Source organism: Pteronotus mesoamericanus, unplaced genomic scaffold (assembly GCF_021234165.1).
Source record: "Pteronotus mesoamericanus isolate MK-2021 breed Mesoamerican mustached bat unplaced genomic scaffold, CSHL_Meso_final scaffold_705, whole genome shotgun sequence".
NCBI classification, from domain to species: domain Eukaryota; kingdom Metazoa; phylum Chordata; class Mammalia; order Chiroptera; family Mormoopidae; genus Pteronotus; species Pteronotus mesoamericanus.
In genome coordinates this window covers 14,811,569-14,839,544 of record NW_026555326.1, presented here as the reverse complement: position 1 = coordinate 14,839,544, position 27,976 = coordinate 14,811,569, and the positions used below count along the sequence as shown (strand labels likewise).

The following is a 27,976-nucleotide window of genomic DNA, read 5'->3' as shown; positions in this document are numbered from 1 at the left end:
CACGGAGGCCACCATTAATATCATTTGTGGGGTTACAGGCCATTTTCCAAATCTAAGCCTGGAATCAGAACCCAGGCCCGTGATGTGAGGGTATGAGGAGAACGTGCAGGTAAGTTCACGGGCCGAGCCGCGGGGGAGGCTGGCAGGAGACGAGAGGATGAAGAGAGTCCACTGTGGGCCTCGAAGGGGCACCCACACCCAGGCGCCATCAAATGACAGTTTACATAAAAAAAGACAAAGTCAGTTCTGGACATGGACATCGATGATGACCCACAATAGTGTGGATGTACTTCCGGCCGCTGTTTTGCATACTTTAAAAATGGTTAAAATGGTAAATATGATGTTACGTATATTTTCCCCCAATTAAAAAAACCTTTAATGACAAAGTCACAACTTGGCCCCAGCGTCTCTCCCTCCACCAGACAGGTCTATATTAGCGATGTGATCTGAGGGAATGAAACTCTGAGCCGCATTGAATTCTTTACTTCAAAGATAAACCAAGCACTGTTCATATCTTTTCCAATTACTGGAGTTTAGAGATGTTGAGCAGCGGCGATTTTGCTATCTTTTATCTTAAAAACAAGAAAATGTGTTTCAACCAGATTCCTGTTAAACAGACTAGGACTATCAAACTTTTCTTGGTAGCACAATGCAATGGTGATTGTAAAGAAGCCTCCAAACACTAAAACTTCTACAATGCCTTCCAATTTCCCAAATCCTGAGGGAGTCACTTATCTTTAGCTCAGATTTAGAGCCACCGAGCTCCTACTCTGCGCGAGACCCTCCACTGGCACCTCAGGGACGGCCACGGAGACGGCTTGGAGAAGAGGCGGCCCCCGCCAAGCTCAAAAGGGAGCGCCATGTTGCTTCACCGGGCGTGGGTGGGGAAGCCCGCAGGGCTTTCTAAACACAAGCCCCCAGGCAGCAGGGTTTGCCAGCCTGCGGGCTCCAGACCACACAGGGATCTGACGCCCACCCCGACTGGGAACTGCTGCCGTGGAGGACAAGGTCATTGTTTAAAAACAGTAACAACAAAAGCACAAAATAGAACGAATTGACTCAAAAAGTCATGGGCGGTCTACACCGGCCGTCTCGGAGAGGTAGAATATTCTATTAAGTTGACACTTGTTCCCCAGTGACTTTGGAGAAGTGGGAGTTTGTGTTCATGGAAGGAGGCTGGAGCTCAGCACTGAGGAGGGGAGCTCGGTCACGGACTTTAATTATCCTGAAAGCTTTAAGATGCCTGGCCAGTTTACATTTGCAACAGTCTTCAGAGGAGTCACCTTTAAACATTAAGATGTTGGAGCCTAAGAACCCTCTTTTCAATTATTTACTGTTTCAAGTTCAAGGTTATAGTAAGGAGACAGCCCATTCCCTTACTGGGCAGAGAGGCCAGGCAGTTAGGAGAAGGGACAAGGTTGCTTCGACAGCCCCCAACGAGGGCTTCCTGAATACAGATTATATAGGTCATTGTTAGAAGAAATATTCATAGCTACTCTCCCTCCATTTTTCTCTCCCTACCACTGAGCATCCTTCAAGCATGGAATCCTGGGTACAGTCGGGGACCCTAGAGACCCCAGAGATCTGGTCCAAACTGCCCATATTACAGATGGCAAAACTGCGGTTGAGGGAGAAGTAGTTCATCCAAGCTCCCACAGTGACTGGTATCCCAGACAGAGAGCCACAGGCCCCTTGAGTCGGGTGACGGTGGCGGAGGATTGCTGGGCAGAAGCCCCACAGGCGGGACAGGCGCCGGGCTGTTTTCCCCGAGAACCCTTTCATTCCCTTAGCTGAGCATGTGGGGAGGGCGATTTCTTATGTCTGAATTACAGCGGAAGCTTTGTGAGAGGTGTGCCGCCCCCCTCACTTCACAGGGCCCAGGGTGAGGGCACTGTGTGGTTTCCAAGGCAACACACAGACGCGTGGATTCAGCATCTTAGTACCACTTGTGAGCCAGCAGGGGAGGAGAGTGGGAAGTGAGGCAACACCAGCTTCCCATTCACAAACACTGGCTCCTTGGAAACCGTGTCCTCTCTGTCCCCTGCCAGGGCTCAGGGGTGGAGGACACCTCTAACATTCTAGACTTCTGGAGCCAAGGAAGCTTCGGGAGGACTTGGCAAGAGGCGTCTATTTGCCTGGAAGGCAATAAAGCCCAGGCAGGCCGACTGCAGAGGTCCAGGGCTGCCCCTCCGGGCTGGGGCAAGTCTTAACATGCCCAGGGCAGCCGTTTTCACTCCTGTGAGCCGACACTGCACGCACCCCATAGAGAAGCATGACACAGGGTGACATTTCCAAGTGACAAAACAGAAACCTGGCGCTGCCACAACACCTGGCACCCAGGCCCACCAGCCCGGGCTGCCGTGGGACTCGATGGCCTGGCGACAGCAGCAGGAGGCCTTCCCACCTGCAGAAGGGACAATGGGGCAGGAAGCCTTCTTTGGGGCAGAAAGGGTTAAACCCACATGTTTAAGTATTTAGCAAATAAAACCGAAATGTCACACAGAGATTGCGAGGGCTGGTGTGGTAACCATGGAAATCCATAGCCAGCAGCAGATCCGAGAGCAAAGAGGTGCTGGGACTGAGGCTGGTCAAAAAGAGGGGACCAGAGGGTCGCGGGGAAGGCCACAGTCAGCATGGCCAGCGTGCAGGGGCAGCCCACAGAGACCAGAGACCTCTTATGAGGCAAAAGCACAGGCCAGAAAGCCAGAGCTTCTCAGGCCAGTCTCTCGGCCACTAGAGACTCCGTTTTCTCTTCTGCAGGTGAGGGGAGAGTAAGCCTGTCCTGCCTGCCCCCCAGGTTGGACACCCATTCATTTGTTTATTATTACGGAATCCCTGCTATGTGCTGGGCGCTCTCTCCCCATCAGGCCCGCCACATGCACACACAGCCAGGGAACGGGCACGGGCGAGACATGGTGTTTGCAGTTCCACACGAGACATGCAGTGTCAGGGGCCAGTGCCGATGCTAAGCCACCTCCTGGAAAGGGTGCTTTGCTCAGGGTGTGGTGGTGGCCAGAAGGCCTCCAAGAGGAGAAAACATCTCTGCTGAAATCTAAAAGTCTGGGAGGTGATGTCAGGCAGGCAAAAGGTCTGATAGTGTATGTTAGAACACTCCAAAAAATACAAAGCACTAGGCAAGATAAGGTGACATCATCATCGCTGAGGCAGCTGCTAATGTGCCAGCCTCTTGGCATTCTGTCCTCCAAGGGTAGTCTGACAAGGTCTCAAGACGTCGAGACCGTGCGGGCTGTGGCGAAGACTGAGCTGCTACTCACCTCCTCTCCGTCCTTTCCTTCCAGCCTCACCAGGTGCAGGCGGGCTGGCAGGAGGGTGGGTGGCATCCTCAGCTGATGCACAGTGGCCCCCTGGAACACACTCCCCGCTTCCAGTCTCCTATGTGTGTGGAGACCTATCCAGGGAGCGTTCATTAGAGTCAAGCAGGAGGTGGATGTGAGCTTGCAGAGAGACCAGCATCTGGAACTTCCCTGTCAAGCTCCACATCTCTGCGGTCCGGGAGCCCCCGCCCTACCAGGTGCTCGGAGCTCCCTCCTCGTCTCTGGGCAGCGTGCCTGGGGGAAGGAGCCAATGTCCTCAGACCGAGCAGGCTGAGAGCCATCTGTCTGGAGGTCTTGGGATCTCGGGGGTCCCCAATCCGTTCAGCCCAAAAGGAGTGCCTTGGCCACTGGGCCGTCTCGGAGCCCCATGAGGGTGGTTCAAAGTCATCAGCCACCTAGCCAGAGACACTGTTAGGAAAAGTTTCCCAGGGGCCTTAGGGGACGGAGGCCCCAGTCCCACGAGGATTAGGCAGCAGCCTCCTCCCCTGGAGGACAAGCACCTTCCTTGTGTCCTCTCTCCACTCCCCTAAAGTGCTCCAGGCCAGGCTCACCCCAAACACACACACCTCCTGTTATGGCACTTCTTAGCCTGGGTCACAGTGGATGAAGGTCTAGGACAAGTAGTTTCCAAACGTAGGGATCGGGCGTGAATTACTTCTAATTTTCAATGGCTGACACAAAGTAGTCCTCGCCTTATACAGGTAAGTTGAGCTCATTTCTTCCTCCAGGGAGAGGGGAGAGTAGGGACACAAAGTGAGACTCAGCCGAAACCATCCTGCCCGCTCCCTGACGGGGAGGCACCATCAGCTCATTTCGCAGTGGGACACCCCACGCGTCGGGGAGGGGGCGGCTCACAGGATGCCCACGTGCCTGGGGCTGCGGGTCGCAGGGGCCCAGGAGGGCGCTCAGCCTATGGGGCGTCATGCCGCGGCAGGGGAGGCTTTTCGTGATATGAGCTGTCTCTGGAATGTAATTTATGTCCTGTAATTTGAAGTGATTTCCCTGTCAGCTGAGAACACAATTAGTGTTTAATAAAAATATCCACTTTTACATACCTAATAAATTAAAAGTATCCCCTTTTATCGATCCCCTGTGTTTCTAGTTGATAAGATTGAAGGCCCATATCTTGTCACTATCATGTTTCTATCAAGTTTGAAGTGACTAAAAAGCACTAGAGGCCGGTGCCAGATCTGAGGGGAATGATACTTGCAGACAAGTGTGGATATCCCGCCCTTTTGATCTGATTGATATTTCTACTTTGAATATGGCCAATAACCACAAACTGAAATTATCTTTAAAGTTCCCATCCATGCATGGAGCATGTGACATCTACCACAGACTATGTCCTGTCCTACGCTCCCAGCAGTCCCCCCAGCTTAACTCAACAGACACTAGCTGAGCACCCGCGATGTGCCAGGAAGCGTCCTGCAACTTCCTGCCCCTGCAGCTTCATTAGGAGCCGCAAGGCTCCTCTCCGGGCTTCCAGAGCGGGGTCTGCATGGGCCACCCACCCGCTCCATTCCCCCACTCCTGTCCCCAGGCTCTGAGTAGAGCACTTCCTGCCTGGGGTGCTCGATCCTTTCCCCTCCGGTATGCTCCTGGCGCAGAACCTGGTTATTTCTTCTCCCTCTCAGGCGGCTCCCTTCTGATAGCTGATGGACACACGCAGTCTCTCCGGTCCACGTAAACCAGCCAAGCACCCCTCCCTCACGCTGCGTCCTCTCCAGCTTCCACTCCAGTTTCCCTCCGTTCACGGCCACACCTCTTAGAAGCCTGGCAGGTATCCAGTGTCTCCATCTTCCCTCCTCCCACTCAGCTCCCCTTCCCCACCACAGCCCTGTGACTGCCGCTCCCAGGGACTGTGCTGAGAAGGGGCACGATGACCTCGCCAGGGCCTAATGCAACCCCCCGACCTCCCTGCGGCATGCCCTGCACTCCCTTCTCTGCCCCCGGCTCTATGACTCAAACCTCCTGAGTCTCCTCTGACCTCCCTGACTGCTCCTTCTCCAGATGCTTTGGGGACCCCTCTTCTTCCTCCCACATGTCCCCTCGCCAGCATCCCCCCAGGGATCTGTCCTGGGCCTTCCTCTCATCTTGCCGTCCCTGCTTATGCAGCCCTGGCCTCCGTGTCACTGGCCTGGAGGCGGCCGGATGCTCACTGCCCACCCCTAACCTCATACTCAACGCACCTAAAACTGCCCTGCTTATCGTTCCCCACCTGACTTCCTCCTGCGGTTTCAGTTTTATTAAACGCCTTCCCAGCGACTGAGTTACTCAGGCAACTCCTAGATGCCTCCTCTTCCTACAGACAGAGCCTCCACGCTAACTGGTGACCAGGTCTGATCAATCCTACTTGTTCAACTTCCCTCACGTCTAGCCCTTGTCTTGCCCTGGTTCAAGGCATGTTCAAGGCCTTTACCTGGACTATGGTAACATGCTTCTAACTCATCTTTCTGCCTCAGAAATTGACCCTTTCAACATGGGACATGCTGCAGCTAAAATGCAAATTGGATCATCGCTCCCCCCGGCTTGAACCCCTTCCACGGTTTCCACTGTTGCCTGCAGGACAGTTCCAAAACCCTCCAGCGAAACAGACAAGTATCTGCTGGTCCTGCCCATGCACCAAAGGAGACCTGCCTCATGGCTCAGGCCCTTGTAGTAGAGGTGCTCCCAGCGCACGCTACAGTTTCCCATCTCAAGGCCTTTGTTTATTTGGAGACCTCTGCCTGGTGTGTTCTTCCCACCCTGTTTGCCAGGCAAACACATCCTCATTTAAGCTAAGGTGTTTTGCATATATTACCTAATTTGATCTGTACAACAACCCTTTGTGGTGGGTACTATTATTAGTCCCATTTTGCAGGAAGGAAATAGACTGAGAGGGATTAACTTGCTAAAGGTCACCATACACACCACAATGTGTCAGAGAGCAGGATTTGAACCCCTGCCAAACTACTCTAAAGTCCATGTTCTCAGCCACCTACTATCCTCCCTTCCAGGATGGCACCAGAGACAGTAAGTAGAGCCATAGATTCACTGAAGGTTGACAACCCCTTGGAGAAGCAAAGGTAATCTCAGGGTTTCTAGCACAGAGAAACAGGCTCCTGTCCCAGCTCTGCGCAGATGAGGCCCTCACAAGTGTATGCTGAATGAATGAGCCAAATGGGTAATCCACAACGGGGGGAGGGAGGATACTGGGGGGCAAAAAGCGTTCCATGTTTTACATACTGAGCCAGGGATATGCTGGTGGCATCAAAAATGTGAGCCTGCAGCCTGGGAGGCTGCCACTGTCCCTCTGGGAGTTGGTGATTACCAAGCCACAAGAATGAAATGGACTCTCCAAGGGAGAGCAAAGTTTTCGATATATTGTAAATAAACTAAATAAACATAATGCTGGTTTTGTATGTTTTCGGGACACACCGGCTTGAGAATAACAGATGCCTGAGCCTTTGAAAGTTCTGTGCACCACACCACCGAGGCAGAAGGAGATGGAGCAGAGCCGGGAGGCCACCTCCCAACACCGAGGCCGCCTAGCAGGAGGCACGCCCGCCCTCCACCCAGCTCCAGGGGCAGGCTGAGCGCAAGTTCCAGGGATGCCCGTTCCCTCTCAGGGGGAGGGCAGATTTTCTAAAACCTTGTGCTGCCCATCAAGGGACAGCCCCCCTCCGGGACAGTGACTCCCAGTCCTGGGCAGCCCCGCAGATGTCGAAGGCGTTCATGCCCTGGGGCAGCGTTCACCCTCCCAGCAGGAGGCTCTCTGACTTAAAGGCAGTTTGATTGAGAGTTACCCAACAATGCTTCAGAATTAGCCGTCCTCAAAAGCACAGGCTGTACAAACTAACAAACAGGAGCACTATTCCAGAAGGTACCCCAGCATCCTGCGTGTGGGGGGTGGGGCCTGGAGCCCAGCTGTGAGTGTCCGTGGCAGGGCTGGGGGAGGTGGGGACATGGTCATCTGGCCCCAGCTAAAACTTAGCCAAGTGACCAGCAACTGGTATGGGTGAAAGAAGTGACAGGCAGATCCTTAACATAGCCCCTGACATCAGCACACAGAGGCACAGAGCCACACCCTGACCCTGCCCTGCTTCCCAACGGGTGAGCCGCAGCTGGCCTTTGCCTACCGAAGGTGCTTTCCAAGGGCTCCGCTCCAGGTAAGCGCTGCAGTCCACCCTCCCTCAGGAAGCAGATCCCCTGCTGGCTGCAAACCAGGCCTCAACCAGAGAATTAAAAAATTTGGGGGGATGTCATCTTGCAAAGCAAAAGGTCACCAGTTCGATTCCTGGTCAGGGCACATGCCTGGCTTGTGGGCCTGGTCCCTGGTTGGGGCGCGTGCAAGAGGCAACTGATCGATGTTTTTCTCCCTCTCCTTCTCCCTACTTTCCCCTCTTGCTAAATAAAAAAATAAATAAATCTTAAAAAAGGAATGGGGGGCTTAGGATCCCCAATCAACAGATAAGGAAACTGAGGTCAAAACCACAGAGCTAAGTGATGGTCTAGATTGCTTTTGAAACCAGAGATATTGAATCTAGCACCCTCTCATTCAAAACATGCACACCAAACACCAGCTCTTTGTCAGACATTGTGAGTCCTAGAAATGCAAAGATTAATGACATCATTGTCCCTGAGGTGGGACAGAATAAAAAATTACAGGATGGTCCATACAAGGGGTGTAAGCATAGGAACAAGCTCTCCCCGCCTCCCCCTCCTAACCCCACATGACCATTTGGGCCCAAACCACTCCCATTCCCCTCTGGCAGGAGAAGGTCCATCTATGTGCAGAAAGAACTTTACTGGAAAGGTAGGAGGCACAGAGGGAGCCAGATACTGGTAACTCCACGGGGCAAGTAGGATAAAGGGTTGGGCGATGGAGCTGAGAGTGCGGGCAGGGCCGGGCCAGAGCGGAGAGGAAGCCCAGCCACCTGCCAGCACCAGGCAGTTGTGGCAGTGACCACCCGGCGGGCCCAGCTCGCCCATGGACAAGGCCCAGCCGGAAACAGTGGGGCAGAAAAGGGACGGAAGTTTTCACTTTGTAAAAGTCCACTCTGTACTCTCTACTGGGACCAACCCTCTTAAGAGTTCGACGAAGTGGACGATATGACTGCCACACTTCAGATGGAGAAACTGTGGCCCAGAGAAGTTGTTACTGGCCCAAGGTCATTCAGGCTCAAGTGTCTGAGCCAGGATTCCACACCACTGATTCCACTTTGTTTCTCCAAACTGTGAGTGCCAGGCCAAGATAAGTGACTGAAATAGCATCTTCTACTGCCCAAAACTAGGACGATGTAAAGGTTAGCCATGAGCTGAGGATGGCACAAAGGGTGCCCAGCTCGGTGCTGGCCTGTCAGCAACATGGTCCTGCCACCAGGTCAGAACCAAGGCCACAGCTGCAGCTGGGCCAGATCAGGTCCGAGAGCTAATGCTGCAGGCACTGAGCTGGGAACAAGAACCCCAAGAGAACCAGAAGGGGGGGCACCTGGATCTTCCAATCCCAATGCCTGGAACGGAGAGAGGAGGCAGTCAGGCTCAGGGGAACCTTAGTGTGGGGTGTATGGCTGGGAACTGCTTTTTCCCCCTCCCTCAAGCCTGCATTGTAGCTGAACTTCATGATTCTGCCATTTTCTTTGGGTTGTGCGACACCTTTGCGCACGGGTCAGGGTGCTATATAGTAAGACAGACTCCCTACAGATGAGGACATGGGGGCTGAGAGGGGCTGAGGGACAACCTGGTCTGCGACTGGTTTGGGGAAGGTGAATCCTGGCCTGAGGCCCAGACTGACTCCTGGTCCTGCTTGGGTCCTGCCCCCGTCCCTCTGCCCACACTCCCGGCTCCTTTCTGGGGCCGACTGGACAATGGTCTAGCTTAAATGCCACACGCCGTGTCCAGTTCAGGCTCCGCGAGGGCATCTGGGACTGTAAACCCTCAGAGCACATCTCTCTGAGCACCCGTGACCTCCAGATGCTAAACAGTCCCAGCCTTCTGGATTCGTGTCATTTGGTCATTGACAGGCTGGAGCCCTGCCATGGTGGCCTGGAGCCAAAGCCAGCCACAGAGTCCCCATGGCGTTCGGCAGGAAAGCCAACCCACTCTAGGAGGAGCTGCTCACACCCACGTCTGTCTGTGCGGCCAATCCGCCCTGAAAACAATGAGTAACAAAAGTTTACTCAGTTTACCGAGATTCTCTCACACTCTTCACTCCATCCTCACAACAACCTATAAAATGTAGAGCCAAACCCTCACGTTCCAGATGAAAAAAGATTCACATGTCCCAGTCCAGGCAGCCACGGACTGGCCAGACACACGGTGGGAGGCGGTCGTGGCTGAGACCTGACTCCCATTGTCCTGGCTCTGAGCTCTGGTCTTTGTCACTCTCTTGCCACCACCCAGGTGTTGATCTATCTGTGCTCCTCCAGCCAAAGGGCTAGGAGTATATGCAGATTCACATGTGTGAGAAAAAACACCTGGACACGCAGGTCCCAGCAGAGCAGGTCAGCCTGAAGGGCCGGTGATGGAGGAAACCATCGTCACAAGAAGCGACACAGGTCTGCACACTCCTGCTGGCCCCTTCCTTTCCTTGTAGGTCAGGTCCAGCTGTTTTCCCTACGTCAGCCAACGGGAAGTGCACCCCAAACGCCTGGCCAATACTTCTCTGGACAGTGTCCGGAGAGGGTAAAGTTCACAGCACGTGGAAATGCAGACTCCTGGTGGTATTCAGTGTGCACACGTGCACACGCACACACCGGCACACACACGCACATATGGGAGGACGCGCGGCAGGTCTATCTCACTGCGGGTATTTTGTGGCTCCAGTTCTGAAAGGATCCAGCAAGGGAGAAAAGTCAAAGCAACTCACAGGGACTCCCATGGCACTACATGGGGATCCTGAGCAGATTGCCCCCGAAATCATGAAGCCACGTTTGCCTCTGGATTCCCCCAATGAAGATGATGTCACAGCTGTTCTAAAGCCACAGGGCAGCTCCCCAATTTCCTCTCCAATGAGGGTCCAAACCAATAGAAGCGCCATAATCTTGGACACCATCTTATGAAATCACCCGAGTAGCTGCTTAGAGGGCAATTTTGGGGGTGGACGGGCTCAGCCAGGTGAAAGAAATGGCCACTGCATGAGAGGTGAGGGCCAGGGCACCTACCTGGACTTCACGTGTGTGATAGGCGATGATCAAACCCAAGAGGATGATGGTAGACAAACTGATAAGGCATTTCAGGGCCAGCGAAAACATGGAATCCTGCAGGAGAAACAGAGAGAGAGAATTATGGAGGGCCCGGAATGGGACATCTCATTTTACCCTGAGGCCCTGTAAAGGTGGAGGCCTGGGGGCCAAGGAGGGACTGTCACCAGAAGGTGCCTTGGGCTGGGCCCTGAGCCGGCTCCATCTCAGCAGCAGCTCCCCACCCCAGTCCCTGTTCTCTAGGGTTAAATTGTTTTTGCGTTTCTGGGATGGACTCTACTTGGGTGTGATGCATTATGTTTGTTATACATGGCTAGGTTCAGTTTGCTGATGTGTTGTTTAGAATTTTTGCCTCTATGCTCGTAAGTCATCTGAACACAATTCTTTTTTCGTGCTGCTATTAAATGGTTTGGGCATCAATACTGGGCCAGCTTAGGCCTCTCTTTTCTCTTCGCAATCCTCACCCAGAGGACTCCCGAGGCCCTCCCATCTTTGACCATGCAGGATTTTCTCAGCAATGAATTAGAAGGTCCTGGCAACTGCCCTCATCTCCTGTTTTAGGTCAAGGGCAGGGAGGGAAGCAAGGGTGACAGAAGAGCTACTGAAGAGAGAAGGGGGCTGAGCACAGGAGCAAAGAAGAGTCCTGGGCAGGAGAAGGGCCTGAGGGACCCTGTGGGGAGGATGGGGGGGTGCAGGGGCCCCTTGGCCTGCGCTGCAGCCTTCCAGCCTCGGGGTAGCTTAGAAGACCCACATGGTTGGGAGCAGGAGCTCTGGGGCCAGCCCATGCGTCCAAACCCTGACATAGCCACTAGCCACGTGACCTCTGTGTTCTGCTGCCTCCGGTGCCATATGGGGATTTCCTGCCTCATGGGTCTGCTGTGAGAAATACAGGAAATTGGTGTATATAGAGTGCCTGGCGATGTAAGGGTTAGCTACCACTGTCATTTGCTTTGCTTTCTCTACAAATTCAGGGTGACTTTGTGCCTTCCTGGGTATTTGAAAGCCAAGGAGTAGAGATGGCTCCCAGTCCCAGAGGAAGACAAGAACGCAGCTTTCAGCAAAGGTAGCAGATGAAAGGCGGGTGGCGTGGGTGTCCTGAGAGATGGACGTCACTTGAGAAACAGCTCCTGGGCTCCCAGAGCTGGGGTCACACTGGCACCCGATTTCAGTAAAGCGCCTTACAGTTTACAAGGCGCTTTCACATTCTGTTGTCTCATCCATCCTCAGGACAGCCCTTGGCCTCTATCCTAGCTTTAGAGTATCATAGACAAAGGCTCAGAGAGGCAAGTGGCTTGTGCCAGAGTTCAAAGCTAAGGCCTCTGATTCCCAGGTCAGGGCACTGCCCGTAAGCCCTCGGGCCCCCTCTCCGACAGGAAGCAGAGTAGAAAAGTGAGAAGCATCCATTTAAACAGACCCCGATGACAGTTTACAACAATAATGGAAGGTATTTCAAAGGTAGGATATGATTAACTGCCTGCTGAAACCTATAGTAAAGCTCGTGTAGGGCTGAGGGGAATCAAGAGAGGGAGACATCACTGTCAAGAAAGCTTTCAGCCCTGGCAGGGCGGCTCGGTTGGTTGGACCATCATCCCATATATCACAAGGTTGCAAGTTTGATCCCCAGCAGGGGTGTATATAGGAGGCAACCCATCAATGTTTCTCTCTTATGTCAATGTTTCTCTCTCTCTCTTTCTCCCTTCCTCTCTCTCTAAAATCAATAAAACATATCCTCAGGTAAGGATTAAACAAAAAAAAAAAAGTTTACGGAGACAGAGTGACAGATGGCTAAGATCGGCAGGGTTAGGTAGTGCTGTCCAATATGGCAACCACTAGAGTCATGCCCAAACCCGCGCCCCCAACCATGCTCTGCAAGCTGCGATGGAAGGGAAGCAGCTCTCCCTGGTGTCTGCTGATCTTCCATTCATTTATTGGACATAGTTACTGGGGCCCACTTTATGCCAGGCAGGAGCCAGCACTTGGTGATCCAAGGGACAACTAAGGAAGTAGTTCATTCATTCATTGTTTTGTTTGTTCATAACAATTTCAACCACTTCTCATCTCCTGAGCTCCTACTAGATGTCCAACAGTGTACTAGATGCTGTCAGATATTTATAGAGAGCTCCTGCCCACCAGAAGCTTCCCACATGGCTTATACACAAACTCTGACTGTGCACTGCGGGGTCATCCACTGTGGGGAAAGGTCTCCATTCTGCACTGCCCAGACGATGGTCTAAACATAAGCGGCTTTCCCTTCAGCCTCGCCATGGCCTACAGTTTAGTGAAGGGCAGCCTGCGATCATTGACTCAGCACAGACGGACAGGGCCTGGTGGTGTGCCGCTCCAATTATGGGCACGAAGAAAACCAGATCACGGTTCCAGGCCTTGAAAAGGTTCTGGTCTTCAAAAGCACTACTTGCCTGAAACATGACCCAAATCACAGGCTTAGATGAGACTGAAAGAGCAGGCAGTGAGTTCAGGGACATTCAGACTTGTTTCAGGATAAGACAAACCTCCCTACAGGAACTAACTGAAAACAGCTCACTATGTTTTTGAGCCAGAAATGACCATAACTTTCTTCTCAAAGGGGTCTGCAGGCGCCTGGGGAGCATCATGTCTTTCCCAGGAAGTGGAGGCGGGGGGCGGGGGCTGTACCTTTCAATCTCTAATTTATTTCTTTTGGCAGAAATTAACTAAATCATTATCCAAGTCTATTTCTACCATTTTTAAAGGAAGAAGTGAGGGGATGGGGGCCAGATGCTGTCTCCTCTCCTTCCAGCCTCTTTCTTTTGTTCTAAAACTCGAAGCCTTTACATAAGAGGCAACTCCCGCCCGCTTCATGGTTTTGGCCGATGCAACCTCCCTGGCCAGCTCCAGCCCCAAAGGGCGGCGAGTTGTGCACTGGATCGGTGGGAACACTCGCTGCTTTACAGATCTCCTTGCATTCTCTCACATGTCAGTGAAAAATAAACCATCAACTATCGACCATTTTTAATAGCTGAAAAACATGTCAACAAATTCTAGCTGGACTAGAAATGTTGTCCATTTTGTAAAATGTTTAATTATCATCTTTTCTTTGCTCCCTGAACTCCAATGAAGCTTGAAATTGATATGGTTCTTGGGCGAAGACCGTGACTCAGGACTGGCTAATTAGGTGCCACACACCCCAGGCTGGGCGCCTGCTGCACCTGCTCCCCCACTCACTCCCACATGAGGGCCAGTGGGATTCACTGGGTTGGGAGGGAATCCTGTGGTCAGCTAGTCAACCCTTCTCTCCTGCAACTCAGAAATTTTCAACAACAAAGTAATAATCCTTAATACACAGGAATGCTTAGGAATTATGTCCCAACAGATAAGAGTCATTTCTAGCCCTGGCTGGTGTGGCTCAGTGGATTGAGTGCTGGCCTGCGAACCAAAGGGTTTCTGGTTCAATTCCCAGTCAGGGTGCATGCTTGGGTTGGGGGCCAGGTCCCCAGTAGGGGGTGTGCAAGAGGCAACCACACACTGATGTTTCTCTCCCTCTCTTTCTCTTTCTCTTCCTATCTCTCTAAAAATAAATAAAATCTTAAATAAAAAAAAATATTGGGGTGGCCAAGTAAATTTGAGAAAAGCCAGTGATGGAACACTGTGTAGTCACTTAAAACCATTTCTATAGAGAATATCTGAAGTCATGAGGAAAGGTTTGGGATGTAATATAAAGTGAAAAACCCAGTTCCCAAAACTGTACATATGGTACATTTCTAATTATTTTTAAATTTTTTACTTTTTAATGTAAAAAAAGACTGAAAATACAGTATCATGCTATAAAGTTGCAGACAGGGTACTCAACTCACAGCAGAAGTTTGTATGCTTCTACTAGGGAGAGACTGAGAATTCAGGAAACACCAAATTGATACCATATCATCTCTGATGCTCTGAGTACAATAGGTGCTCAATAAGTACTTCCTGAAACTACTTAATAATAGTACTCTTATTTTTACCTAACATTTATTGAGTACTGAGTGTGTAGCAGGTCTTAGACTAGGCCTACTATACAACTTAACTCACATCCTTATCCTACAGATGAGGTTATAATGTCTCCATTTTACTAAGAAAGAAACTCAGGATCAGAGAGATAAAGTGACTGTTCCCAGGTCACACTATGAGCCCAGGTTTTAGCTATATACCACATCTGTTTACATACCATGCTTCTCCCCTTCCTGCAAACAAACCGGGCCTCCACGTGAGACAGGGAGTCGCTGTCCTTCCAGTGAGGGCGGCTGTAGCCCTCGGGGCACCCCAGAGTTGGAAGGTGAATCACAAGACACCCCCATCCACGTGGTCTCTGTTCTGCTCCAGGCCATAGGCCAGCCCTTCAAAGATCTGTGATTTCTCATTGATGACAACATCTCTAATAAAGCACTACTGTAGGGCTTACCAGGCAAGGGGGGCATCACCAACCCACTTTTACAGAGGAGGAAACTGAGGCTCCGCAAAATTACCTAATTTGTCCAAGGATGTGCCAACAAATGGCAGAGTCAGGACTGAAAAGGCTGGGATTTTCTCCAGTCCCGCCCGCCGCCAGGTTGCATGCTGCCCGCACCGACACCCGCCCCTGCCCCGCTGGCCCTGCCCCGCTGGCCATGCCCCGCGGCCTCCAGCGTCCACGGAGAGGCTCTCGGACCGCTCCAGGCCTTCCGCTCCAGGGCCGTGCAGAGTGTGATGGAGTGCGTTCCTGGTTTCTGCGCCGGCCGCCGTGTAAATTGCTCTCCTGTCTGCCTTGTGGCTTCCCAAGACAGGCCAGAATTGTAATGATCGCAGTAGATCTTCCCAGGGACATTGAAGTTCTAAATGTGTTTTATTGTTGGAACATTTGAAAGGAACAGAAAACTATGCTTGCAGGCAGAGTCCTGGAGGGACACTGGGCAGAAGTGAAATATCAGCTTAATCGAGGTAAACATGTGCAGATACCTTCCCCAACCAAGCTCATACCTCCACAGTGTGTGTGTGTGTGTGTGTGTGTGTGTGTGTGTGTGTGTGTGTGTGCGCGCGCGCGCATGCCCAGGTATGTGGCCCATTCATGATTTTTGTCACTGGCTAGAACCCCCAAAGGGGAAGAGATGATACCATCCAAAGTCTGTATTTACTGAATTAAGATCTATGTTTTGTGCTTTCAATCTGGGAAATAATTGATTTAAAAATCTTTTCTGTTTAATAAGGTCAACTTTTCCTTCAATTTCATGGAGAGGCTCCAAAACTGATTGATATTCACCATCAGCTTAATACTATGACTCTGTCATGGTTGTCCTAATTAGACACTCCTGCTAATTAATGCTATGCAAATTAAAACCAGCCCCTCATCCACTGGCAGGTAAGATCGCAATCCTGGCTGCTGTTCTCTGTGGAGATGAGGCTTCTCTCCTCAACCTGGGGCTTCCACAGTGGCGTTAGGCCCCTGCTTTCTCTCCTCCTCTGCTCTCATGCCGCCCCTCTTTCCTGATCGCTTCTTCTCATCCAACTCTGCATGTTTCACCTTCATGCTCATCTCGTAGCTCAGCCTCGCCCTCCCAGGTTGAGCTGCCCGATTAAAGTATAATCGCAGTGCCTCCCGCACCCTCAGAGTGGCTGGCCAGGCCGGCTCCCACCAGGAGTCCGCCACCAGAATCCTATTTTGGTCACTCATGGTCCAGAGTGGAATCACTCAGATCCTCTGCGTCCTTGGACTGTCCAACTTGAGCACAAGGGGAGCAGATCTCTGATACACCTGAAGAGGGATAAGTTCCAAGAACCCAGGATGCTTCATAACCAAGAGGGCTCGGGAGCCGGGCCCTGGGCTTGGCATCTGCTTGTTTTCCTCCATGGAAAATGCCTGGCTTCAGGTAAATTGCTTCACCGTTACAGGCCTCAGTCCTCCAGTAAAATTCAACTCTTGGAACAAATATCCCTGAAGGTCAGCTAGCCTAATAGTCAGTAGCACTGAGACACACTGGCCATGACATACACACAGCACATAGGGACCCTCCCCACCTCCCTTTTCCCTTCCCAAGCATTTCTGTACATGAGGGGATTGTGAGTGTGAACGGACTGATGCCACCTTCTCCTCAGACAGAACAGGGCAGCTAACAAAGAAGATCATCGTTGTCTCTTTCTAAATAACATGGGATTTAGAATCAAAACACCAAAATTCAAGTCACATCTTTGCTGCTCACTAACAGTGACACTGGACCTGTCACGGAACCTCTCTGGGCCTCTGCTTCTTCTTCTGCAGGCCGGGTCCAACAGGACCTCCTCTCACTTTACTCACAGGAGTTGGAGGATGAAACAGAACAAGGCATATGAAAAAAACTTATTCTTTTTTCACACAAAGAAAAACTCACATTCCTTTGTAGCCTAACACTCTTTCTCTTGCTGCACTGATATCAATGCAGGTGAACTCAGTCAGGGGCTGCTGAACGCACCTCCAATATCAGCATTTTAGGGTTGCAACAATGTACAAAGGCGCTCCCAGCATGTCAGAAAGACACCTTTGGCAGTCTGCAGTGGGCCAAGCATCCATTCACATAAACATTTACTGAGCGCTTCCTCTGCCCCGGCCCTTTGCTATGTGGGTACTTGCAAAATGCCAGGGATTTCCCCCAACGCCCTGTCTACAGAGCCTGGAGCCCAACAGGCAGAAGAACAGGCAGGTGAGCAGGGCCTGGGGACAGTCAGAAATAGACAGGAAGCCCGGATTGAGAGAGAAGACCTGCAAGTGGTTCCTAAGTGACCAGTGCATGACCAGAGCAGGTGACCCTAGAGAGGCAGCTGAGGCTGACCCTGACTCTCCATCCTGAGCATGAGGTGAGGAGTACAGACTAAGCCGAGACGCTGCCTGCTGCGGGCACAGGCTCTCCGCACAAGCTGTGCAGATGAAGGTCTGCTGCTCAGCACCCGCCAGAGCTGAGCACCAAGCCTGGGTACTCCAAGTCCCCTGTACTGGGGCGGGGGGGGGGGGCGGGTGATTTGTCTTTACCAAGTCCCAGGGGCTAGAAATGGGGCTGAATATCTCTGCAGCCTTTTCTGCCTCCAAGTCACCTTGCAGAGAGCTTCTGTTCTGGCTTGCACCTGCCACCCCCGAGCCTGGGGAATGCTTGAGGCATATTCCCAGTGAGGAAAAGCCAAGGTGAAATCTCTCGCACTATCCACTCTGTCCAGGACATTCCGAGTCACCTGACCAGGGCCAGGAGGGAGGTCTGACCTATACCCCTGGGAAGATGGCTTTTCGGAACACTGTCCTCAGTCCTTGGGCCCTCAGGCCCACCATCTAAGGTGGAGGCTCTGTTCCTTGCCTAGATGTTGCGCAGGGCAACCGCAACGCCACGGTTCTGGCCTGGGCCTCACAACCTTCCTGAACAGACCCCACCTGGTGCCACCCTGTCAGCCACACCCTCTCCTGGGGTGACCAGAGCACTTATCACCCTCGAAGCCCCATTTACCCACTGATGTTCACCGTCTCTCGCATGCCAGGATGGAGGCCCCAGCAGGGCACGATTTTTAAATTTCATTTGTCTACCTCTACGTCCTTGTGCCTAAGACATTGTCCAGCACATAGCAGGTCAAGAAATATTAGTTGAATATTGAATATTTGAATGAAGGGAGGAAAATTCTGAGATGTGTCAAGCAGATAGGCACTTCCATCCTGAAATTCCAAATGTTTGAAAACTAAAGGGACACGATAAAAAGAATAGCTTACCACAGGCCAGGCACTGTTGTAACTGTTTTAGATCCTTAGAACAACCCCATCAGAAGCCCAGGAAGCTTCAGTCACTTGCCCACTGTTCCCAAGCAAGGAAGAGGTGAAGGCCAGATTCAAACCCAGGCAAGTCAGACCCAAAGGCCTGTGCTCTGCCTCCATGGTGAATCTCATGACATGTGGGATGGCAGCCACGGGAGTATCAGGCTTCCGGGCCCAGTTTTCCACAACTCGGCCAGTCCCCATCTTGCCTGCTCCCTGACGAGGCCCCTGTTGTATCACCGTCAAACCTGAGGTCAGGCTGGGGATCTGCATCGTCACTGCAAGTGGGACCCAGACCAGGCTCCCTGACGTGGGGAGCAGGCAGGAAATGCTTGTGGAATGAAGCCCATGGTCTCGAAATAAAATTCCTCAGGTCAAGTTGGCCTGGGGCAACTCCCTGCGGCCCTCCCCACTGTCACTCCCAGAAGGAGATGGAACGTGATGTCTGAGGGACATCATGCGGTTAATAGCAAGGGTGTTCGGGTCTGAGCAGAGGGTGGCAGCCTGGTAAAGTTTAGCGAAGCCAACATGATGACCAGGACACCAATTAAGAGGAAATGATGCCACTGGGCCCTGGCTCTCTCACTGAGTGATGCTCCAAAGAAGGAAAGAAGGTCATCGGGGAGATCATGCTACCGAAATATCACGTCAGACAGGTCACCCCTATTCCCACAAACTTAACTCCAATTAAGGAGATGGTTTCATTTACAAGGTCTGAGCAGAGGGGAACTAGCATATCATGGAGTCTCTGCTCCATGCTTTCTTATAATATATTTTCCTGTGCCACTTACAACATCGGCAAAGATCCCACATGATTCAATCAAAATTTCTATTACATGCTTGCCGTGTGCCAGGCACTGTGCTAAGTGTGGCACATAGACATAAACACAATGAGCCCTGGCTGGTGTGGCTCAGTGAACTGGGCACCGGCCTGTGACTGAGAGGCTGCTGGTCCGGTTCCCAGTCAGGGCACATGCCTGGGTTGCGGGCTGGGTCCCCAGTTGGGGGTATGTGAGAGGCCACCGATTGATGTATCTCTCGCACATGGATGTTTCTCTCCATCTTTTTCTCCCTCCTTTCCCCTCTTTCTAGGAATGAATAACTAAGATCTTCTAAAAAAAAAGAAGAAGAAGAAGAAGAAGAAGAAACACAATGAGGTGTTTCTAAAGGGAGTTTGATGCTTGCTTCACCTAAGGTAGCCGAACTGGCCCTCCTAAGACTCTTCCAGACACAAAATAAGCACCCAACAAATGTTGGCTGTATGGATGAATGTGGAAGGGTAAATGCAGCCTCAAACTTTTGAGCCCTATCCCAGGACAAAATGACCCCAGAAGGAGTTGCCTCCCCTCATCATCAGGGAGTCTGAGGGTGGGATGGAAGCCGGCCAGGTACCCACAGCTCAGGCCACTCCACAGCTGAGGGGCCTTGGCCCCATCCTGGGACAATTAAATCAATCTCTGCAAGTGAGGCCTGGGCACTGACATTTAAAACAATATTTCAGCCCAGACCGGTGTGGCTCCTTTGGTTGGGTATCATCCCACAAACTGAAAGGTCACCGGTTTGATTCCCAGTCAGGGAACATGTCTGGGTTGTGGGTTCAGTCCCCAGTCGGGGCACATACAAGAGACAACCAATCAGTATCTCTCTCTCTCACATCGATGTTTCTCACCCTGTCTTTCTCCCTTCCCATCTCTCTAAAAAATAAATAAAATCTTTTTAAAGTTTTTTTTACAAGTAAAAATAAAAAATGTCAATAGTATTTAGGGATGTGTCCATTGGACTAGTCAGATCCTGGAGGCTTGTGGCATAGTGGTTATGAGCAGAAGAAATTAAACTACCTGAATTTAAGTCTTAGTGACCATCTCTTGGATAAATTATTTAATCCCTATCTGCCTCAGTTTACTAATGTATGAAAGAGGAAAAATTATACTACCTAGCTAGTTGGATTTGTGAGGAATACATGAAGTAATCACCAGAAAGTGTTTAGAAAAGGCCCTGGTGCATAATAAGGGCTTGGCTAGTTTTTCCTTATGGAGTTACTACTGTCTTAAATAGATTTTCTTTTTCTTTTTCTTTTTTTTTACAGATTTCTAGAAAGGCAGTTAACAGGTCAAAAGCAAAGACTATGTGTGTGTCTGTGTGTTTTTTCCTTGATGACCTTGTCTATGACTGTAAGTATACATATTTTACTCTGTTGAAAAAATTCGTTGATTAAAACCACATGTTAATTATTTAAAATATATATATATATTTCAGTGACTCTAACATGCAGGCCAGGGATGAGAACTGCTTCTTTAGAGTCACCATAAAGAAGCCCAGAAGGCTGGGGCCACCATCTACCATCACAGCTGGACAAGATGCTGTTGAACAGGCAGTCACACACATAAGCAGAGAAGCCCCAGAACCTTGGAGCTAAAAGGAAACCAAAGCCCATCTAGTTAAATGGCCCATTACTCTCCTCTAGAAGATTCCTGGCATGTGGTCATCCAGTCTCTGCTTGATTGCCTCCAGGGACAGCGAACTCCCTTCCTCTCAAGGCAGTCCATCTCTACTTTGGAAGGCGCTGATTTTTTCAGAGATCTGGCTGCAGCTTTCTCAGGTGCTTGGCCCCTAGTTAAAGCTAAACAAACCGATGCCTCTGTGAAGCCTCACTCTGATGTCCTCGGATAGAGAGCTCCTCCCCGAGACAAACACCCATAAATATACAGAATGCCAGGCCTGAAGGTGCCCTTGGAGATCAGCTAGTCCCTCGCCCTTTGTTCTACATGAGGACAGTGAGGCCCAGTGAGGCCGGCTCAGCCCCTCGCATACCGCAGCCTGTGTGGAAGCAAAGCTCTGAACCTGAATATCGGGGCTCCCAGGACTACGCTCACAGGGTCGGCAGCCCTGCCCACTCTGTCTTCCCTGTTTATGAAAATAACAGCCCTACATTTATCTGTTTTCCAAAAGCCTACATCCCTATACTGGAAGGCACCTCTAGGCTGTGTGGGGGCACCTAGCCTTTAGTTCCTTCTCCTAACAGCCTGCGCCTGATCACCTTTCACCCTCTCCTCCTCATGGAATGAGCGCTCTTGGCCAGTCAGCAATTACATGGCTCTGTGGTGCAAAAGCCCCTGCAGCCTTCCCCAGCTCGGGCGGACGCGCCCCTGTCACTGTGCGTCTCCTTCTCGAGGTCCCGACTCACACCTGCGCCTCAGGAGAGGCACACACTGAAGGTCTCCGGTCCCAGCCCCAGTACCCATCCTGGCAGCCGGGGCCCAAGCTGCAGGGAACCACTTAACCGTTACCCAGCCCCACCCGGTGCGGCAGAGGCTGCCAGAAGGCCGCTCTGTTTGCCATCGCCATGAGGGGTCCTCCTTACAAACATCCACTGCTTCCCTCACCAAGCCCGTGGCCCCCATATTTCCTCCAGCTTGCAGAAGCCTCCGTTCTCTTAAATGTTCTAGAATGTTTGAAACAAATAACTGTGCTTTCTGGAAGCCTTGCTTTGAACTCACTTTATTTTCTCTTATTAAAACCCATCTGGCCCCAAAACCAATAAAAGAGCAAGAAATCACTTTGCTTTGCAAAAAACTGTGTGCTTACTGGGCTTCTGGCTAGAACTGAACCAGCCAGTCCTGGGCTCCTCTCTCCCATCCTGGCCATGACATATACCAGACTCCAGCTTCCCTGTAGGAGCTGTGGTCACCCAGTTGCAGTGAACTCGGTAAATTCACCTCCAGATGAATATAGCATGAAATAAGAGTACTGATTCGCATCACCTGACAGGGAAGCATGTGTTGGTTTTAAAGACACAAAGCAAGGCCTACAGACTACCCCGCCACACCTGCAACTCGGCCTCATCGCCCCCTCGAGTTCGGCCTCCCTCTTCTCTCCCTGCAGCCCTTGCCTCTGGCTGTACCAGAAGCAGCACTGGCTTCACCTCCCAACCTTGTCAAAGAATTCCAGAGTGCACTTCTTTCCGCTCCCAGCCTGCCGCCTGGAGGCAAACCCATCTTCATCCCCACATGGGGCAAACCCATCCCCTGAGCCTGGCAGTGTTTGGGTCAAGTGACAATTTTAAGTTGCCCAGAAATCCCATATGGTGAGAAAAACAATTGCCTGGGCGGCTCCACAGACACTTCTGAAGGCTGCTCTGGAGCCTCCCAGATAAAGGACAGCCCTATCTGTGTTTCCCCTGCACACTCAGGCTTCCTGGAGCAGCTTTCTGCGGACAGCGTCCCCTTCCTTCCACTTCCACGCTCGCGATCTTGCCAATAAACATGAGACGGCAAGTGCTGCACCCAACACACAGGCTTCGCGGGAAGGGACCTTCTGGCCTGTCTCGCCCCGCTCCCCAATTCCGCAGGCAAGGAGACTTAGGGCCAGAGAGAGGCTCTGTCTTACCCAAGACCATACGCCAGTAACAGAGGGCTCCTCTTGCCCCAAGTCGTCGGAGGGCTGGGCCAGTGTTTTTCCCACGTCCCCATTCTGCCTGTTCATCAGCCTGGACGACCCTGAAAGGGGCAGGACACTGTCTGGTTGCTCCCCCACCCCCTTCCAAATGCTCGATTTAGGTTTGGAGAATGAATATTTCTTGTACAACTCATTCAAGGGCAAGTCAGAAATAGTAATTACCTGTTCCAGGTTCTCCATCTTCTCTTAGCTTAAAAATCTAAAAGCTTAAACATAAATAAAGGGAAATGGTCTGGAAAAATAACCAGTTGGCATGAAACAACTGGCATTCCAGAGCTGCATAAGAAGCAGAAATACCGTTTTTCAGAAACTCGGCACAGCCCGAGTTGTTAACTCCTAGCCATTTGGCACAGACTGTTCAATTGTTTGGATGTGATGGATGATGTTGACAGAAGTGGTGGAGCCGAAACATGGGCTATTAATAGGAGGAACATGGCACTTTTATAAGTCTCTCTTTTCCACACCAGCTCTCTGGCACCAAACTGTTGCCAACCTGCCTACCTTTTGCTCTGAGGTGCCATCAATTCCAGCAATAGGGCACCACGCAAACCATGTCTCCTGCCCATGTCCAAGCAAGCTCATCCCAGAGCCTAGAAGAAGGCGAGGCCCCAGGCCGGCGCGGGCTGCCTGCCTGCCTGTGCAGAGCTCCACGGGAGTCACAGGGCCTGAAGGTGCCTTGCAGGGCGCATGCAGTCAGTTATCCCTCCACGGCCTTCGGGAGGCGGGAATCTCTCAATTTCTCCACATATTGGTTTTACCCACTTCCTTCCTCCCAGAACCAGAAGCAGTCCCGATCTCAAGGCAGGAGCTCATCCACTCAAGTCAGAGCTATTTCAAGACACAAGGACACCCGTGCTTCCCTAAAGGAGGACGCTTCTGGGAATTCTCTCCAGATTCAAACTCTACAAGAATTTACCAAGGACCCGACATGTCAGACCCTGAGCCTACCCATCTTCATATAGAATCTCACTTAGTCCCCACAGCAAGGGGTTACTGTCACCATTGGACACGTGAGGAAACTGAGGCATGGAATGATTGCACAGCGTGCTAAGATCACATAGCTAGTATGTGCAGGAGTCTCCTGATTCCAAGCCCAGGACTGGAGGCGACTCGGGCGACGTCCCTGCTGGCCCTGAGCCCCATGCTCCCTGTGGATGTGGTCCGTTTGCTGCTGCTTCACTGAAGCTGCAGGTCCTCTCCCTCTGAGTTCCATTTCTTTCCCTAGACAGAGCTCCCGATCCCGGCCAGCTGTCCTCTGCCTGCACGGGATCAGCCACCGGGAAAGCCAGGCCAAAGAGCACAGCTGGACTGGTTTGGCTCCATCGCCATCTTTCACATCCATCAGGTGAGAGTAAAAATCCTTCCTTCTCTCCAGAGTTAGGAGGAGCAGGACCAGATAATGAATGTGGAAGTGCTCTACTGCCAAGCGTTCCCAGGAGCTTAAAACAGTCTCTGCATAGGGTGACCATATATCCTGGTCTGCCTGGGGGAGTCCACTGATGATTGTTGTCTAGTGCAATTATGAATTTGAGCAGTAATTATTAATGTAATAATCTCAAAAATGTCCCAGCTTAGGCAATAAATCCTATGACCACCCTATATACATAGCATGTGTTGCCAAGGGGTGAGAGAATTGGGGCCCCTCCCCAACCTTCTGCCCCCAAGTCTCCCAGCTTCCACACCCACTTTGTGCAGCAGTGGCGGCGGGAGGCGGCGGGGCTCCGTGTGGCCACTAGCAGACCCTTTGTCAGGTCCCTGCTCCCAGACTCATGGACAGGCATCATTTTGCTAGATCAAAGCAATTATTAGTAGACACTATTTTTAGCAGGGCAGTGTCACAGTGCCTGGATTAATTACAATTATACTTCACTCCTTTAAGGTTTATTCTATCAATTACGGAAATCTCAGTCACATGCCTAGCCTGCCTTAACCCTTCGTGGCTTGAATTTCTCAGCACAGAGGAGGCTATAACCATGGAGAGGACTGAATATCAGAATATATTTGAAAATGAATCGTTGTGCCCTGCATGTCGGTTTCAGGCTTTCCTGTTTATGAAGCATTTTTTTTGTGCCATTTCCTGTTTGATCCCTGGGAGAGAGGGAGAGCCACTCCCATTTGGCAGATGAGAAAACTGAGGCTCAGCATACTTAAGCAATTACCCAAGGTCACACAGTTAGGAACCCCAATTCTTCTAATACTGTGTCGACAAGACATTGTCTTCTTCATAGATGGGTAAGTATGACCTGCACAGGAGCCCTTTGGAATGCGACCCGGGGCTCCAGCGGTCCGACACAGCCGCAGGGCCAGGCATGCCGGACGGCACCTGAGGGGGCCGGAGGCTGGGCTGCCTGTGCAGCCCGGTGCGTCAGTGGTGCGTGTTCGCCGCGCACAGTCCTGTACTTCAAGCATTTCTAGTGAATCCTTACTGACAGAAAGAAAAAGAAAAGAAACTCCAAGAAGAGTATGGCCACATCAGAAAGTATGTCCACAAACATGGAGACCCAGAACTTTCCTTCTTCTGTGTTCAGCTAGGAGAGCAGTGGAAGGTGCCTCGTGCTAGTGAGGGGATGGCGGGGCTCCCACAGGCCCCATCTGGGTGTCTCACTGTTGAGTGGGAGGAGCCAGGGGAAGCATGTCTTCTACGTGAAGGGCCTTTGTCTGGGCTCCTGCCCCACACCTGCTGTGCCCTGCACTGGTCACAGAATGTTTGTTCAAAGCAGATCTCTGAGAACCCCCTGTCCAAAGCCTCATTTTACAGATGTGGAAACTGAGGCACAAGAGGGCGTAACCAGTCTATGGCCCAGCTTGCGAGGGCAGAGCTGAGGATGCAGGCCTCTCCCTCCGTTGGGCCTTGCTAGTTAGCTGTGAGCTGCAGCGCAGAACTGGGGGGCTGTCTGGAAGGTCTCCCTCCGGGGAAAGTTCGCTGCTTCCTTTCTCCCACTGTTCTTTCTTTCCTCTGCCCTCGTCTCACTCTTTTCGCACGTATTTCTTCCCTCTTGCACTGTTTCTATTTCCCTGTTTTCTGGGAGTGGGGTTAGGATTGTCAGCTAAAGCTTCTGGGTCTAAATGAAACTCACTGTACTGAAGCCCCTGAGATCACGCAGCCCTGGGTGGTCACCCCAGACTCTGGGCTGCTTGGTGGCAGGGTCTCGCCCTGTTTGTCTCTGTCCCCATTACCTCACACAGGGCCTGACACATCGTAGCAGGTACTCAGTAAATACTTGATGAATGAGTGAGTGGGTGAGCGAGTGAATGAATGAATGAAAGAAAGAAAGACCATACCAAATTCTCAAGGAGAAGAAAATCAAGCAAAATTACTCCTTTTTAGGCCTGATCAGTCAGGTAGTAAATAGCACTTAGAATGAGGGGGGAAATCTGAGTCACCTTTAATTTCCTCATTCCAGTGACTAAATAGATACTTATTTGTTTAGAATCCATTTTTTGAGTATTTAAATATAATAGCTGTTTTCATCAAAGATAGAGGAAAACAGAAACCCCAGACCACCCCTCCTCAGGGCTCCTCAGCCTGGAGCAGCCCTAGGACCAAGCATCGATGCCGAAAAGGTAGCAGAACAAACCCGCTCCCACCCACGGCCATCTTCAAGCGCTCCAGCAGAAGTGGCTTCCGGGGTCCCTGGGCAGGAAGAACAACGGCCAGGTGTCCCAGGCAACCACTGCAGATGATGACACGCCAAGCTTTTAAGCCCGGGTCAGAGCTAAGGAAAAAGACTGCTCAGGCCAAAGGCACTGACATCTCTCTGCACAAAAGCCCCTGGCTTCCGGGCAGCAACTCTGAATCAGCTGCCTCTTTTCACCTGGGGCTGTGTAGACGAGGGATTGGGCCCAGGGGAATAAATTGTTTCACTGAAGAAACCCAGCTGGGCCAGGGCTCTGAGCTGCGGGGAGCCAGGTGAGCTGGGCCAGGGCAAAGGTGTCCCTGCAGGGCTGGAACGGGCCAGGCTGCCCCTGAGCTACAGGGTTCAGGAGTGCATGTTCTTCCTGGAGGACTCATCCCTCTCCCTCCAGCTGCCACCAGCTGCCGAGTGTGGCGGGACGGCCAGGAGACGTGGGTCAGGCAGCCAGAGGTAGACAGACAAGTACAGAACAAAGGGCGTGGGGGCAGTCATGGGTGCGGAACGTCAGAGCTGAAACAGGCCTGAGAGTCTTCTCACCTCACAGGCCAGGACACTGAGGCCTAGACTTGGCCAAGGTCACCCAGCTGCTAGGTCCGGATCTAGAATCTAGAGCTAGAATTGAGCTCCCTAGGCCCCTGCTCCAAGGTTCCTTCTGCCCTACCATGTAGCTTCCACAACAGTTAACATAAAGCACAGATTGTGCCACGCTTCTGCCTGAAGAATTTCTATGGCTTCTGTGGCCTCTTGGATAAAGGTGGAGCCCTCAGCACGGCGCCCGCACAATCTGACCCCCGCCGCCCACCTCTGTGGCCCCACTCACACCGTAGCCACAATGGGCTACGTTCACGCGCCTCCTAAAGGCATTGCACTCTGCCGTCTCTGGGAAGGACTGACCTTCCTCTCTTGGCACATCACATTCAAGACCCAAATGTGCTCTCACTATTCCCACTGCCCCTCCCCCAAGTTGCCTCCTGTGTGCTTCTTCCACCAGGGACGTCTGGTGTCTCTGGAAGACAATCTAACAGCATTAAGTATCTGTTTCCCAGCCTGTGAGCAATTTGAGGGTGGGAACCAGGTCTCTTTCATCTTTTAGACTTTTCCCCCACCCCCAGCACCCAGCATAGAGCAAAAAACCCATTAATGTTCATGGAATTAATGATCAAATTAAGAGGCTTGTGAGCCCCTGGGCAGCACTGATAGCGCCTGGTTATGTTCCCCGTGGTGCTACTTAACCTAAGGAAGGGCCAGCAGCCCTCGAATGTTCTTGGACCTTCGTTTTCCCTCTCATCTCTCTCCTTCCCCATGGCGGCGGTGGGGGTGGGGGTGCGCATCTCAGGCCACCACCAAGAGTCATGTGAGGTGGCGTCTCTGCTGGGAAAACAGCAGTTGAGACCCAGGGGACCTGAGTACCACCTTCAGCTGACGTGAATGCAGGTCACTGAATGTTGATGGCGAAGCAGCCAGGCTGGTAACTGAGTTCACTTATCCATGAAATGAGCCTGTCGACATGGGACCACTGCCATCTAGTAAACTGCAATTAACAGGCTCTAGGAAGCAGGCAGTTTGCGCCCCGCCCCATCATCGCTCCAAGGCTCCGGGACCTGCGCTGGAAGGGGAGTT

The 27,976-nt window shown here is 51.7% G+C and overlaps 1 protein-coding gene across 2 annotated transcripts in view; it reads right to left on the bottom strand.

Moving 5' to 3' along the window:
* The window catches only part of KCNN3 (potassium calcium-activated channel subfamily N member 3), a 139,829-nt gene that overhangs the window by 86,821 nt on the left and 25,032 nt on the right, over positions 1-27,976 (bottom strand). For both annotated transcript variants that reach the window (XM_054562990.1, XM_054562991.1), the window contains exon 2: positions 10,478-10,573. In XM_054562990.1, the coding sequence (XP_054418965.1) occupies positions 10,478-10,573 (96 nt within the window). The remainder of the gene's footprint in view (positions 1-10,477; positions 10,574-27,976) is intronic.